We start from the raw sequence: 15,813 nt of genomic DNA, 5'->3' as shown, positions 1-15,813 counted from the left end.
CACACATTTTGTTAGTCTTATCGGTTCTACTGGACTCTTGCTCTTTTCTGCTTCTGCAGGAGTGTCTGTTTCTCTCTACGTACTTGATGTGGCCCTCTTTCGCCATCATCTTCCTTGGACATGAGCCATCTAAACAAATGGATATGTATAAAGGTGGCACAGAAGCCCTAGGCTAGGTAAGAACCCGAGACATCGAGGAAAGTCCCAAAAGAACCGAGTGCATTACTGTAACGTGGTATATGTGGGGCTTCCCTTGAAGACGTCAGAATGTGGCAGCCCATATCATTAGGACCAGTGTTCATATCATGCCATTATTAAACACACACACAATATCTGCTGATACGCCTCCTGCCTTAATTCAAGGTGCTTCTTACCTTTAAAACTTTCCATGGTCTGGGACCCACCTACTCGAGACCAACTTTCCCTATATTAGCTTGTGTGTCAGCCCTGTACAGTCCAGTAGGTTCTTTTTATGGTGCCTTCCATAAGGGTTGGGACCTCTAGGATCATCTAGTCCAACCCCCTAAGGAAAACAGAAACCCAACAAAGATAGGATTCGAACCCACACATGCAGAGCACAATAGATTAGCCAACTACTCGGCCACCTCGTCAGTAATCTTCAGATCCATTTCTTTCTGTCCTTGCTCTTTCCCTAAATTGGGCTTCCAGAGGGAAGGGGGTGCAGCTCAGTGGTACAGTGTGTGCTTGGCATACAGAAGGTCTTGGGTTCAATCTCTGGCATCTCCAGTTTAAAAAATCTGGCAGAAGGTGATGCGAGACGCTGGAGGGCTGCTGCCAGTTTGAATACTAGACAATGCTGACCTTGATGGACAGCGTCAGCCAACTTCGTGTGTGTGTGTGTTTATAGGTTATATGAAAAGGCTTTTTTCCCCGTGCAAGTTAAGACTTGGTTTGTTTGTCCTGAAGACTTTGTACTGCAGTTCAGTTGTGCAAAAATATTTGGGCTTGTTACAATATAAGGTTTGATTAGTTGTTAAATGAGATTGTAGGGTGTATTGTGAACTGCCCCAATCTTTTGGGAGGGTACAGTACATTGGTTTTTAGACAGAACCTTGGTGAGGTTTTATACCGTGCTTGCTTTTATATTTTGCAAGCCACCTTGAATGCGCCATGAGCAAAGATGGCACCTACATTTTAAGTAAATAAATTTCTCTCTAAGGGATTACTTCTTCAATAACTTTAACTCAATACCAAACTGTCTCATACTCAAGAGCGTTACAGGTTTCCCCTCACCCTTTGTAACTTTTTGGGTTTATTTTATTTTTCAGTTTTTAAAAATCCTGTAGCAAAAGTAGGCCCTGCTCTACATCTAAAGGCACATATCTAGCTTTGAGGGTTTTTTAAAGGAGAGCTACTTCTAAGCGACAAAAAACTATCCCAAGCCACTTCCCCCTTTCATCCCAGGGCATGTTACCAAGTTTTGTTCTGTTCTAGAAACAGAACATGGACTAGAAAAGGAACCGGAAATGGAGCTGTCAGCTGAGCATCATGGAGGAAAAGCTTATTATGTAAAAAGCCTACAGCAAAACTGTTTGTGATCTTTTCTTGGGTCTTCTAGGAGATGCGCTTAGTAGGTCACAGAATAAGGTAAAGGTAGTCTCCTGTGCAAGCACCAGGTCATTACTGACCCATGTGGGGACGTCGCATCACGATGTTTCTTGGCAGACTTTTTGCCATTGCCTTCCCCAGTGATCTACACTTTACCCCCAGGAAACTGGGTACTCATTTTACCGACCTCGGAAGGATGGAAGGCTGAGTCAACCTTGAGCCGGCTACCTAAACCCAGCTTCCGCCGGGATCGAACTCAGGTTGTGAGCAGAGCTTGGGCTGCAGTACTGCGGCTTTACCATTCTGCGCCATGGGGTTCCTGGGTCATCGGATAGCATCAGGGGAATTCTCCAACAAAATTGTATCCCCCACTACAATGACAACCCTAGTTTTGACCTCGCAACAAGAGTGCCATGAACTATAGAGACTACCAAGATGCAGACCGACAGGAGAATCCAAAGCGGATTCCATCCCAAGTGATTCCTGCTCTGCCCCTGAAGTTCTTTTTCCTCACCTTGCTCCGTCCATCAGAACCATCCAGCCTCACAAAACGAAGGCTACCCAAGGCTGATCTCAGCCCTGTGCGGAAATGGCGCGTGTTGATGGGAGGGGAAAAAAAGAAGAAATTCAAGACGTTCTTGTGAAGTGTCTTTATTAAGTTTTGAATTTTATTTTCCAAAACAAAGTTATATTTTGACAACAACGGCCCCATTTGAAAATGTAACTTTGCTTCAAATAACCGCGTTAGTCAGTGCATGATTTTCATTTAAACTATAAATGAACTTTTAGTATTTTTTTTAAATATCAAGGTCAACCATTTTCACCAGCAGTTCAGTCAGCTGTAGGTGCCTTTCAGTGCAATCCTAAGCAGAGTGACTCCAGTCTAAAGCCATTGAAGTCAATGGGCTTAGACCGGAGTCACTCTGTTTAGAATTGCACCATTATTCTTATCTGAGGATTAAAATCACACGGCTAAGTTTATTGCAAATGTTAACTTCCAACTATGCCTTGTTCTGATGAGAAGTTATGAAAAGGCACATTTCTGGGTCTTTAACGAAAAGAACGGGCGGCGGTGGTGGAGTGATCACCACCACTTGGTTTCTGAACCGTAAACAAGATTCAGCTAGAACGAGATGTGCTCAGTAAAACAACATGGCATTGTCCTGCAGAAGTCCTTATGAAATTGCCTTCTGCGAAACTCTTTCTCTGCCGAAGAGAATAAAGGCTTCTCAAAGTCAAATCCTGCCCCTTTGTCATGGTTTGGGGGTACAGAGAGAACTGCTCAATTCCAGCAAGTTACTGTAAAAAGACAGTCTCCTAAAAGGAACTACATCAATGGTACAGTTCTTCCACATCCATTACGAGCAAAAGGAAAAAAAAAATAAAGTGCTTCCTACCACATGGTCACTCATAATACTCCACAGCTCTCCTGTTTCTCTTTTTTTTGGAAATACTGTACCACGTGTAGATGATACACCCAGGGGAGAAAAAGCAGAAATGTCAACATTGTATGCTGATCAGACATTTATGCTGCAAATTACCTTTGATCAGTTGTCTCGTGTTTCCTACCCAAAGGAACCTGGATCTAGAAGACTGAACAAATGTCACAAAAAACCTGTGTTCTTTAGTTAGTAATACTGAACCTTTTTCCTGAAATTCCAGATCATCACAACTTAGTAACTTTAAACGTCACAACCATGAGCCAAGAACTGCCAATTACACCGGCATGCCCTTAAGCAGACGAAGCAAAAGATACCAACGGCTTCTCTCTTCGGCAGACGCACAATGCAGAAGCTTCCAAGCAGCACAGAGATCTTCTTCAGGCAGGTCATCGGGAGCAGAGGGTGTTTTCTGTGCCCAATTTCCTCTAATCCATTATTGCTTTTAGCAATAGCCCTCAAATATTTAACCAAAAGAGTCCTTCTTTAAAAAAAAAAAGACCAGATGAAAAGATGTCGCCAGCCAGCCAGTCCCTTAAAGCCCTGTATAAACAGAAGAACGGATCTCCCAGTGGTGACGCAGCACGAAGGTCAACAATGTGTAAATCAAGGATGTGGAAATACAATACAATTGGATGATTTAACAACAGTAATCATCCTTCTGCCTCCAAGGAATGAAACTTTGTTGAGACACAGAGCAGGTCTGTTGCTAGCTTCAGTTATACCCATCACAGCGAGGGCTTTAAAGGTAATAACGGCGTTCATCGACTCTTCCTGTTTTGTATGAAGTCCCTCTATGCCGTGGTTACGAACAAGGAAAAACCCATTCTAAAAACAACTGTAGAAAAGGATCACAGTCTTGGCCCAGGAAAAGGTTAATGTGCTTTTCAAAACGGGGGAGCCACTCCCACACCTTGGCTCGTTTTGTCCTAGCTGCAGATGTCTCGAGCAAAGTGTACGCTTTGCTTCTTTTAGCCAAGTCTGTCTCGCTATCCAGACAAGGCCTCCCAACAGCAAACTTTCCAGCGATGGGCTTTTTGCTGAGGAAATCACAGAGACACCTTGGTGGCCCGAATCCTCTCAAACATGCTCTCATCCAGCGGTAGGTACTTGCCGAGTTTTACGTCCAAAAAATATAACCGATCGGATGTCTGGTGTGGGTCGTAGCTTTCCCTCTGCAAACGGGTCTTCTGGATTTTGAAAGTGCCTGTGGGCAAAGAAGGAAAGAAAATTTAAAAGAGGCTGGTTACAGCGAGATGGTGTTCGAGGTGTCGGTTTTAGTGTGTGAAGCCCTTTACGGATAGGGACCTGCACACCTGCGGGACTGCCTCTCCCACTATGTCCCCCATAGGCCTTGCGCTCTGCGGATAATAAACTTCTGGTGGTCCCCCACCCACAGGACGTTCATCTGGATTCAACCAGATGGTGGCAGAACGCCCTCCCAATTGAGATCCGGGCCCTGCGGGACTTGTTACAGTTCCGTAGGGCTTGCAAAACGGAGATGTTCCGCCAGGCCTTTAGCTGAGAGCCGAATGGTCCCCTGCCTGTCCCCCCCATGTATTCCATCGTTGTTTGCCGCCCTAAGCCCGTTCGTGGGGAGGGTGGGGTATAAATATGATCTAGAAAAATAAATATATAAATAAATAAATTTCCCCAGAGTAGAAAACTAGGGTCGGGGGCCAGGAAAGATTCAGTTGTATCTATAGTTCAAAGCCGATGGTCACAGCGAAGGCAGGAAATTCAAAACACAGATCAAAGGCAATTGTGTTACGGCACGCCATTACAAAGTTTGACAAACTCAAAATGTAGCAAGATTCAGAGGAAAACACATGGAAGATTAAAACATTCTAGGCGAGCTTATACTATCTGGGGGGAATATTTATGATGAAATGAATGTTTCTTTGCTGTAAAAATGCGGTGGACCATTTATAATAATAATATTCGATTTATAGACCGCCCTTCAGGGCAACTTAACACCCACTCAGAGTGGTTTACAAAGTGTGTTATTATTATCCCCACAACAATCTCCCTGTGAGGTGGGTGGGGCTGAGAGAGCTCCAGAGAGCCATGACTAGCCCAAGGTCCCCCAGCTGGCTTCAAGCGAAGGAGCGGGGAATCAAACCTGGCTCTCCAGATTAGAGTCCTGCCGCTCTTAACCATGACACCAAACTGGCTATGTTCCTTCTAGCTCTGAATCAAGGCTCAGCAAACATGTAGCCAGGCTTACTGGGAAGCAGAAGTTTCGTGTAGCCCACTGGGGACCCCAGAGCAGTTATTCCAACCTCTAAAGTGTTGGACATTGCAAAGGATTCTCATTTTGCAGCTATTAAAGGCTAAGGAACACTTTAAAATCTGACATTTGTTGTTTTTATCAAGAGTGTATAATTAGGGGTGGACTCCTGCTAAAGTTTCTGCCAATTCCTGCTTCCCAAAGCAGACCTCTGACTCGCCTCCCAATTCCTCCTTCAAGATCTCTTCCTTCCCAGCTAGAATCACTTCTGACTTGTCTGGGTTCAATTGCAATTTGTTTGCTTTCAGTCATTTGATCACAGCCATTAGGCGGCAACCCAAAATCTCTATTGCATTCCGTGGTGATTTGGATAGTGAGATATAGAGCTGGGTGCCCTCTATATTGATGGCATTCATAGCTATGAATGAGTTTCAGTAACACGGGGGATAAGATTACGCCCTGTGAAACCCCATGAGAAATCATCTAAAGCAGACCAGGGCACAACATTTGATACTTCTGCCCCCAAATGTCTCAACAAGATGGCATGGTCTAATGCAGATAGACCCAGGAGGAGCAACAACGAAGCACGGCCTTTGTCTGCATTAGATAGGGATTATCCACTAAAGCAACCAGAGTCATTTCTGTTCCATAGCCTGTCTTGAATCCAGACTGAAAAGGATCCAAAGCACCAGAGTTATCCAAGAAGACCTGGAATTGGTCAGCCGCTTCTCTCTCAACGAGTTCAGCCAGAAAGGGCAGATTAGAGACTGGGTGATAACTGGCCATGTCATTTTTGTCTAGCGATGTTTTTTTTAAAGTAGCAGGCTGATAACGGCTTGCTTGAGTGGCCGAGGGAAGGTGCCCTGAGTTAGTGACTGGTTTACAATAGACCTCAAGGATTCCTTTATGTGGACCCTCTTTGATTTTAACAGCCAAAATGGTTTAAGTTTAGACAAAGGTAATGGAGCCAGAGTGAGTATCTACATGAATTTCGGTGCCTAATAAACTTTGGTTAATTAGGTCAGTCTCAAAGGTTTCGGTCAGAAGATGTAACAACCCTGGGCAGCTGCTCTGGAAATGGAAGTTTGTTTCCCTTTGAGAATTATCCAGCCCCATGCACCAGCTAAACAGTTGCTACTTAACATGGGAAGATCAAACAGCTCTTTTTGCATTTCATTTAATTAAGGCTACTGCCTACTATTTTAATTTTCCTTCGGACAATCTGCGTCATGGACCACTTCGCCTCACTTCACATCATTTTAGTTTGGGCCACATCTCCTTTTTTGATACGGAAGCATCCCCCATTCTGGTGGTGGGGGAATTCAAAGCGTTTGCAAAAAGGCTGTTAATTCCAGCATGAGGGAGTGTAAGAAAGAATGCCAGCACGCTGAAGTGAACAGGCAGATTCTTTGTAGACACAGACAATGGGTTCTTTAACAACAAACTTGGAACAGCCACCTACTTGGAAATCTGGGCGTTTTGAAGAAACCTACTTAAAACACATCCTGTTCCTCTCAAACAAAACTATGAACTGAGAATTCTGTGGAGTTAGTTACCCTTTGAAGAATGGGTTCAAATGCTGAGAGAGAGTCAAGATCATGTATATTTCCACGCACATGAGGGCCAATTTCCACAATAAGTTTCCACTTCTTAAAACATGTAAGCATTTGCAATTATGCCTGGAGGCTGGTACGGCAGCAGCCCCGAGAGACGGTATGTACAGATTGGTGATGCAGCCATCGTCGGAACAGGGTGTACAATTCTGGACACTACATCTCAAAAAAAGATATTGTGGGTGAAGAAAAAGGCAACAAAAGTGATTGTGGGGACTTCCCTATATGGCAAGGCTACAGACTCTGATGCTGTTTAATCTTGGGTTGTATCAAAGGGGCCATAGCATCAAAATCGCAGGAGGTCATAGCCCCTCTCTATACTGCCTTGGTCAGGCCACACCTGGAGTATTGTGTGCAGTTCTGGAGGCCTCACTTCAAAAAGGATGTGGACAAAATTGAGAGGGTGCAGAGGAGAGCGACGAGGATGATCAGAGGTCTGGAGACTGAGCCCTACGAGGAAAGGCTGAGGGCCTTGGGAATGTTTAGTTTGGAGAAGAGGAGGTTGAGGGGGGGCATGATTGCTCTCTTTAAATATTTGAAAGGCTGTCATTTGGAGGAGGGCAAGGAGCTGTTCCAGTTGGCAGCAGAGGGTAGGACCCGAAGCAATGGGCTTAAATTACATGCAGAAAGGTACCGGCTGGATATTAGGAAGAACTTTTTCACGGTCAGAGTAGTTCAGAAGTGGAATCAGCTGCCTAGGGAGGTGGTGAGCTCCCCCTCACTGGCAGTTTTCAAGAAGAGGCTGGATGAATACTTGTCAGAGATGCTTTAGGCTGATCCTGCACTGGGCAGGGGGTTGGACTAGATGGTCTCTATGGCCCCTTCCAACTCTATGATTCTATGAACTAAGAGGAATAGGAAAGTGGTTTATAAAACAGCAGGATTTGAGTTCAGTAGCACCTTAGAGACCAACAACATTTTCAGAGCGAAAACTTATGAAAGTCAGAGCTCCCTCCCAAGCTTATAGAAGTATGCATGGGGTGCAGAAAGTGGCTAACTTTTCCCTCCCTCTCCCATAAACACTAAAACTCTGGAGCATCCAATGAAGTTAAAGGACAGCAGATTTAGGACAAACCAAAGGAAATCGTCGCTCAAAGAGTACTTAATATATGGAATTCACTGCAACAGGATGTGTGACAACGGCCACTAGTTTAGTCAGCTTGGAAAGGTGCTTAATCAAGTTCATGAAAGACAGGTCCATCAATGGGCACCAGCTATGATGACCAAAACGGAGCTTCCATGTTCAGAGGTAGTAAACTTCCCCAAATACCAGTGCTGGGGGACAACAAAAGGATTAGGCTTCGGCCTTTACGCCCTGCTCAAAGGCCTTCCAAGGGTCCCTGGCTGGCCAGTATGTGAAAGAGGAAGCTGGACTAGGTGGACTTCTGGTCCACTGGTAGGGCAGCGTAGTAGTCATCAAATCCCTCTGAGGGTCCCACTGTGCCCTTACTTCAGTCTCAGGAACGGCAGCAAAGACAAAGCGACTGCTGAGATCGTTTGTTCCGCTTAAGAACATGCCAAAAAAAGGCAACGGCTGAAGACACCTTGGGTTGGATCCTGCCAGCTTTTCCAAATGGTGAAAGAGGGAGGAAAAGCTGTTCAGGAATCATAGGACCAGGGCTTTTTTTCTGGGAAAAGAGGTGGTGGAACTCAGTGGGTTGCCAGCACAGGGGGCAACTCCTGGTGGGAAGTGGTGCCCCAGTACCACATGTGCACACGCAAAGTGCGTACAAGCTTCCAGGACCTTGCAATGATGTCACTTTGGGTCAGCGGGAACAAGGGGAGGGAGTTTTTAAAAGTTTAAATCACCCTCAGTGAAAATGGTCACATGGCCGGTGGCCCCGCCCCCTGATCTCCGTGGCGCAGAGGGCGATCTAAACTCCCCTCTGTCTGGAGATCAGGGGGCGGGGCCACCGGCCATGTGACCATTTTCAAGAGGTGCCGGAACTCCGTTCCCCCGCGTTCCTGCTGAAAAAAAGCCCTGCATAGGACCCACATGGACAAAAGCAACAGAGGACAAAAGCTGCAGCCCAGAGCAGAACCGGGGTGACGCGGAGCAGAAATCAGGTAGGACCCAACCCTTCCCTAAACCGCGTGGCTTTGCTGCAAACATGCTATTTACCTGTGGTGTCGACCTGAGGCAAAAGTCGAAGGAAGATTGGCCGTGCGTAAGGTGGAAGCACTTTTTGCATTTCCTGGTACAGCACGTTGGGGTTCAGCTTGGCTTCTGGGTCAGCAATTGCGGCCATTCCGGCCTTCCCTTCCACGCCTGAATTATTTTTTTGTTAAAGCAAGTGGTCAGAGGTTAGGAAAAGAGCAATATGCAGATTTCATCTCCCCGACTCTCTCCAAAGAGGCAATTAGCTCCCATCTTATCCAAATTCACAGCTAGCAGGTTCCACCCTTTCCCTCCCAGGCAGGAAAGAGAAATTCACTCTGATCCTAACTAGATACAAAATGGCTGTTAACCAACCCCCCTTTTGGTCATGGCACTGTCCAGCTGACCTCCTTGAATCTACCTTTTTTCCTCCAATCCCCCTTCCCTATTGGTTCGAAAACCGGGGTCTTACTCTAATTAACGCACAGCACCCTTAAAGAGCACCCTGTGTTGCATTTCACTTGCTTGGAGTTTTAAATCACTGCAAGCGTTTTCCAGAGACGACGGTGGGCAGGCAAGCAGGGTTCAAATATAATTACGAAAAACTCCAAGAGAGATTATTAGAGGGCAGTTGACTGAGCGTTTGCCTGCAGCATATTCTCCTCTCAAAGATATTTGCTACTTTCTCACTTTTAAATTTTTTTTCATACTAAGCCCATCAGGCCAACTGCTCTCAAGTGACTCTGTTCAGTTGCAACTGTTCATGCCAGAAACCCAGGCTGTGCCATTGAGAAGTCTTTTGGCAGAAGGAATGAACCAAGCCGGTATGAACTAGAGGCAAAGTTGGGTGCGCTCCTCATCTCTATGGGAATGCTAAGTGAAGACACTGGGGGATTCTGGCTCCAGAATGGAGTGTCCTGAAAAACAACTTACAGTGCAATCTTAAACAGAGTTACTCCAGTCTAAGCCCATTCCCTTCAATGGGCTTAGACTGGAGTAACTCTGCATAGGATTGCACCGTTAATCTCCATTTTCTTGAAGGTTCAAAAGTCAAGTGCCAAGGGATGCTGAGAGGAAGGGGGAAAAGATCCACTGGATTGTCTTTCTGTGATGCTTCTGCAAACTAAGGTTTTCAGCTCTTCTATGGGAATGCAAATTAGAAAACTGGCCATATCTAGCCCAATATCATTTACTCTGAATGGCAATAGTTTGCCAGAAATCTCAGGCAGGGGTTCTTCCCCAACTCTCCCTGCTTTTACAGGATATTGGGATGCCATTCTTTTCTGGCAACAAAATGCATTCTGAAAGTCTACGTTTGAGGGGTTGCCTTTGGTTGTACAACCTCTACAAGGCACATCTTTCCTGGACGTAGCTTTCTTCAGTGTGGTTCTCCCACCCTCCTCTTTATTTTGCTTGCTGGGCCCAGACCCCAAAAGAGGATGTTTGTAAACATCTTGGGTAACTAGTCGTGCCCTTTTGTTTCCCCAGTGCCTTACTTTGCCTTGATAAGAGACTGTGTGTACTAATGCCAGACTTTTATTGCAACAAACTGGGGAAAGGAGAAGGCTTCCATACCTACAATAATCAGCACCACCTCCTGCACTGCTATTGGACTCTTCATAGGGGAAATGAGATAGCTACCCATTTTTTCCTATAAAAGGCTGGAACAGCATGGGCTGGGGGACAGTTTTACTTTAGAAAATCATGTGAATAAAAAACCTACTCTCCCACTTCCTCCACAGCTGCTACAAACTGGGATCCCACGCAGCTGTCGGACAGACCTCTGAGTGTTTCGTCCCATCTGATCCCGTACCTTACAGACATGGTTCATGTTACCTGGTACTTCCACCCCGTAAACTGCGACATCTGTCTTGCTGAGGATGTGGCTCAGGATCCCCTCAACCTCCGTGGTAGAAACATTCTCCCCGCGCCACCGGAACGTGTCACCGCTCCGGTCCTTGAAGTACATGTAGCCGAGCTCATCCATCACTAATACATCTCCTGGAAAGAAAGGACATGCCAACCTAAGCATTCGATCGAACGATGACGTCGCTTGCTTGTCAGTACCAGCGCCTCTGCGCAGCTATACTTCAGCTACTGAAGATGAGAGTAATGCAACCTTGTTGCTCCCCAAGCTACACAAAGGATGGAGCACAGACAAAAAAAAGGTTCAAAAGATAGGAAAGACAAAGGGGTTCCCACAGTGACAGCAGACAACAAACCTAGTAGTCTTTTTGGCAGGGACAGAAATCTGAAAACAACAGTCCTATCTCAGGACTTGTTGACAGATGCAACCATATAGAATTCCATTTGTCTGGGCACATCCATGGTTAGAGATGTTGCTTCCCAGAGCTGATTACCATGACAGAGATAACACAATTAATCAACTTTCATACTTGAGCAAATTGCCACTTAGAAGCAAGGTTTACAATCACGGAAACACCAGGCCAGACATTTACTTCCTGCACACAACTGCACCCACGGACTACCCATGGAAGAGTTTTCAGATATCTTAACATGCCTTTAACGGTGGAGGAAACTTAGGCCAGAGTATGAATTGCTTCGCATAGGTAATGCTATTCCTCTGGACCATGACTGGAAACATCCGTCTCCACCAAAGAACAAAACGACTGACTACTACCTGAAAGGTAGGCCTGATCCCCTTTCTTGAAGACATTGTAGGCGATCTTCTTGTTGGTGGCACTCTCATTGACGTAGCCATCAAACCGGCGCAAGGGATCCTCCTGGTTTATTCGGCCCACAAGAAGCCCCGGCTCTCCTGAGAAAGGACAGATGAGAGACTGACGTAACAGCATCACGTTGGTTCAGACCAATAGTCCAGCATCCACTACCCAACAGGGGTCAGTCAGATAGCATACAGGATCTTAAAGCACAGCCCTAATACCTTAGTAAAAAAAGCCTTCCTAAATAATTCAGTTTTGCATAGTTTGCGGAAAGCCAGGAGACTGGGAGCTTTCCTGACCTCCTCAGGTAGGCCAGTCCATGAAGTGGGGGACACGGAGAAACCACGTGTGCAGGCAGCTGTTGATTTTGCTCAGCTGCCAGGCGGTGTCTGCAGAAGTCCCAGCTCAGAAGAGCAAAACTGCCATAGCAGCACACAGGGGAAGAGGTGGTCCTGCAGATACGAACGCCCAAGGCCATGAAGGGCTGTGTATATTACAGCCAATCAGAAGGTGCATTTTAAATGGGTGCGCAAGTTCAATTTTATTTATTCATTTCAGTGAGGAGTGGGGAGGACAGAATAGAAATAATAAATAAATAAACTGATCTCCCCTTTTCCATTTTATACTCACAACAACCCTGTGAGGTAGGTTAGACTGACTAAGAGTTGAGTGGCCCAAGGCCACACAGAAAGCTTCCATGGCAGAGTGGGGATTTGAAGCTTGGTCTCTTAACTACAATACCATACTGACAATGGTGTAGACCCACACTTAAACCAAAAGAGAGAGAGGAAGAGAGACAGAAATAAAGAGAGAAAGCTCTAATCAGGAGAAAAGGAGGTTGACTAGGAAGAGGGAGCAGAGAAGACCTGTTTGGACAAATCACACAGAAATGGCCACTGCTACCACAACGCAAGCTTTTGTAAGAGAATAGTAGATATGGAATGAACAGTGACATTGTGGAATGCAGTGCCAGTCCTACAAACTCTTCTCCCAATTTGGTATACTGGATCACAAGAAAAAACAGCTGGCTCAGATAACACCTGGTTGCAACCTTAGAAGAACTTCTGTCTAGACAGTCATGTAGTTTAACCATTCAGACCCTCTGAGTTCACTGGGACTCACTCCCAGTTAAGTGTTGACAGAAGGAATGCAGCCTTCGGGCTGGTCTGTACTATGGTCTACAGCTCTTGGGTTGGACAGTATGCTTTAGAGAAAAACTACTGCAAGCCCAAGGGACAGAACAGGAGAAAGGCGACCTATAAATGACATACATACATACATATTGTGCTGAGTCTCTATTCCCCCCCCCAATATTGTTATAATTAAGGTAGCAACCACAAGGCAATTACACTAAAGTTACCTGGACGGCAGGTGATACAGAGTCCATTTGGACCCCGTATCAACTCCATGGTTTCCTCGTTTACTTTCACCAAGCGAATAGGGTACACATTGGGCAAGATCCGACTATTGAAGCCACAGGCACCGACCTGCCAAGAGAGAAAAATGAAATCTTTTAAAACAGAAAAGGAACAACAGGCTGCCATGAATCATTTGCCACAGCGGTATACAAGTTGCTTCGTGCACATTTTCCACCAGCAGAACGGTCAGCCCAGGGAGAGAATGAACTCTCCGACGCCAGTCCACCAAAGGCGAGTGATTGCAGACAGACGCGTTCCGCTTGGGATGGAAAGAAAGAGGCTGACGAACCTGGCCAGTGGAAAGGTAGAGCAGGTCAGTTGAGATGGTCCTTTCTGACCCCCGTCTGCTGTCACGTCAAGCAGTGACCCTCTCTGTGAAGAAGGGTGCAGATTTTCCCGGGGATGAGCGACTGCTTCAGTGACTCGGATCATTTCACCTTTCCATTAGCCGAGAAGTAAATTTTAGGCTGTTTGCGCTCCCCCTCCCACCCCAGCGCAGGCAGGGTTTCTTGTTGCAGACGGTAGGACACGAAACATGGGCTCAACAAGCCATACGTGCAACAGGCTCAACCTCTGTACTCATTAGAATGTGTTTGGCCAACAGATGAGACAAGACGCCCCCTCGCTTGCGTCCCCTGACCTCTCACACCTAGCCTGCCAGGGCAGCAACCTGTTAGCCTACCTTGCCGTCCAGATTAGCAATGCTACAGTTACATTCTGTAGCTCCGTAGAACTCCCCGATCTGTTTGATTCGGAAGCGCTGGGTGAAGTCTTCCCAGATGGTGGGCCTCAAGCCGTTGCCTATCGCCAGCCGCACCTGGTGCTGCATTTCTGCCTCGCGGACCGGTTGGTTCAGCAGATACCTGCAGATCTCCCCGATGTACTGGATAATCTGAAAGCAGCAAAGACAGGCCAGATTTTAAAGACTGGCCTGCCAAACCAAGTTGCAACATGTCCCGAAGTCCCCACACCCCAGAGGGACAGAAAGTAGTATCTATTTTTTTATTTTTTTAAATCCTGTATTCCCATCCCTACTCAAGTGTATGGGGGAAAACGTGGGTGGGGTGGGTACAAGAAATTTGCATATCAAATATATTTTACTACTACATTTTCTTTTCAAATATTATGTTCGCGACACTCTCCCTGATATAAGGACAGATGGACTCACATTCTAGCTGTATTTGAAGAAGTGAGCTGTGACTCACAAAAGCTCCTACCCTACCACAGATTTTGTTAGCCTTATAGGTGCTACGGGACTCTTGCTCTTTTCTGCTGCTACGGACAGACTAACACGGCTACCTGTCTTGATCTATGTTATCGAAGTTAAACAGCTCTTAAAATACGATATCGTATGCCAGTAATCTTGATTGAGATAAGGGGTTTTTTTTTGCTCCTTGAAATACTCGTAAAGTATTCAAAATAGGAAGCATCATTACTGTTACATGTTTACAGAGCAATTCAGGCTCACCCACTACAATAGCTTTCTATCTGTAATCTTTAGAGCGGATATAAACATTCTCTGATGTATTTTTCCACAAGGACATTTTCAAACAAATAACCTCCCCCCCATACATTAGTCCTGAGGAGAGGACTCTATTACAGCTTTGCAAGCGAGTCTTATTAAAAATTAAATAAAATACACGCCCACATTAGCTATTCATTGTATAGCAAGCTAGAAGGGAAGAAAAAAAGCAACTTTTTTTTTTCAGATTGCTAGCCCCGCCTCCCACCCAAACCTTTCCCCACTTTAGGTGTAATTCTATTTATAAGCCTGCTTACTGCACTGTAGAATTAACTGTGCGGTCTGCTCACTTGCATCCTGACCCGATTTGTGTTTACTCAGAGGGAATTTCCATTTAGTTGAATGGGACATGCTTCCAAGTGTGCTCAGGACCAGAACCTTAGCCAGGTTTTTCAAAGAGGAAGAGAAACCGGCAGCACAAACACTAAGAATAAAGGTCAATGCTAAGGGACTTATTTTTGATGTAAGCCAATGAGTACAGGAGAAGACACCAAAGCAATGCTATCCGTGACCAGTGTTATGCAAGGCCCTGACAAAGCAACTATGTGTTACTTAAAATAGCCATGTCTGTCATGGGAGAGCAGAATTCCAAGGGATTTCCCGCTGGAATCTTCCTTTGCCGTGACGATCTATCTTCACGGAGCTGACCAGAAGGGTACTGAACAAATGCCGTGTCATTGCAATACAGAAAGCAAACAATTCTGCATTCACCTGAACCTGACAGGGACAATCTCAGCTGCGGACTCTATGTCCTACTCAGAGGCATCAACACTGTGATGCGAAGTGAAGTTACTTCCTCGCAAAGCAGATGCTAACATGCCAACGGATCTGAACTCAGATGCTTCTGGGTGTGCTGGGAAGCAGGAGGGAGATGCTCCTTAAGGCACCAGAAAAGGGCTTGGGCTGGCGTTTCTTTTAGAGATAGCTCAAACAATTAATTCACTTCTGTAGCATCTGCACACATTACTCATTGAAATTAAATCATTCCTATTTATTCCTGCTTGTCCCTCAATGGGGCCAAAAAACACTCAAGTGTGGCAGGCTATCCAAAACACCACTGCAAAGAGTTATGGGGCTGGATGCTCTGAGATTTGCAAGGAAACTATTTATCCAACTATTTCCGCCTGCTCAAGAACAAAAGTATTTTCGGCTTCCAGGATCGTTCATGGGTTTCAGTGTTGGTTGCAGAGATTGTTTCCGGATCTCCTCGGTCTGGTTCAATCGACCGCTGACAAGAAGC

General features: G+C 45.7%; 1 protein-coding gene across 1 annotated transcript in view; it reads right to left on the bottom strand.

Moving 5' to 3' along the window:
- Window positions 1-2,204: 2,204 nt before the first annotated feature.
- The window catches only part of SLC27A1 (solute carrier family 27 member 1), a 36,891-nt gene continuing 23,282 nt past the window's right edge, over window positions 2,205-15,813 (bottom strand). Inside the window, exons 8-13 of the mRNA XM_055003685.1 lie at window positions 13,734-13,943; window positions 12,994-13,120; window positions 11,591-11,728; window positions 10,786-10,950; window positions 8,974-9,120; window positions 2,205-4,215 (exon numbers count right to left, since the gene is read on the bottom strand). Coding sequence (XP_054859660.1) covers window positions 4,058-4,215; window positions 8,974-9,120; window positions 10,786-10,950; window positions 11,591-11,728; window positions 12,994-13,120; window positions 13,734-13,943 — 945 coding nt within the window. The 3' untranslated portion in view covers window positions 2,205-4,057. The remainder of the gene's footprint in view (window positions 4,216-8,973; window positions 9,121-10,785; window positions 10,951-11,590; window positions 11,729-12,993; window positions 13,121-13,733; window positions 13,944-15,813) is intronic.

Source organism: Eublepharis macularius, chromosome 19, assembly GCF_028583425.1.
Source record: "Eublepharis macularius isolate TG4126 chromosome 19, MPM_Emac_v1.0, whole genome shotgun sequence".
NCBI lineage: Eukaryota > Metazoa > Chordata > Lepidosauria > Squamata > Eublepharidae > Eublepharis > Eublepharis macularius.
Note: the sequence above shows the minus strand (reverse complement) of the source record. Positions and strands in the feature narration are given on the sequence as shown.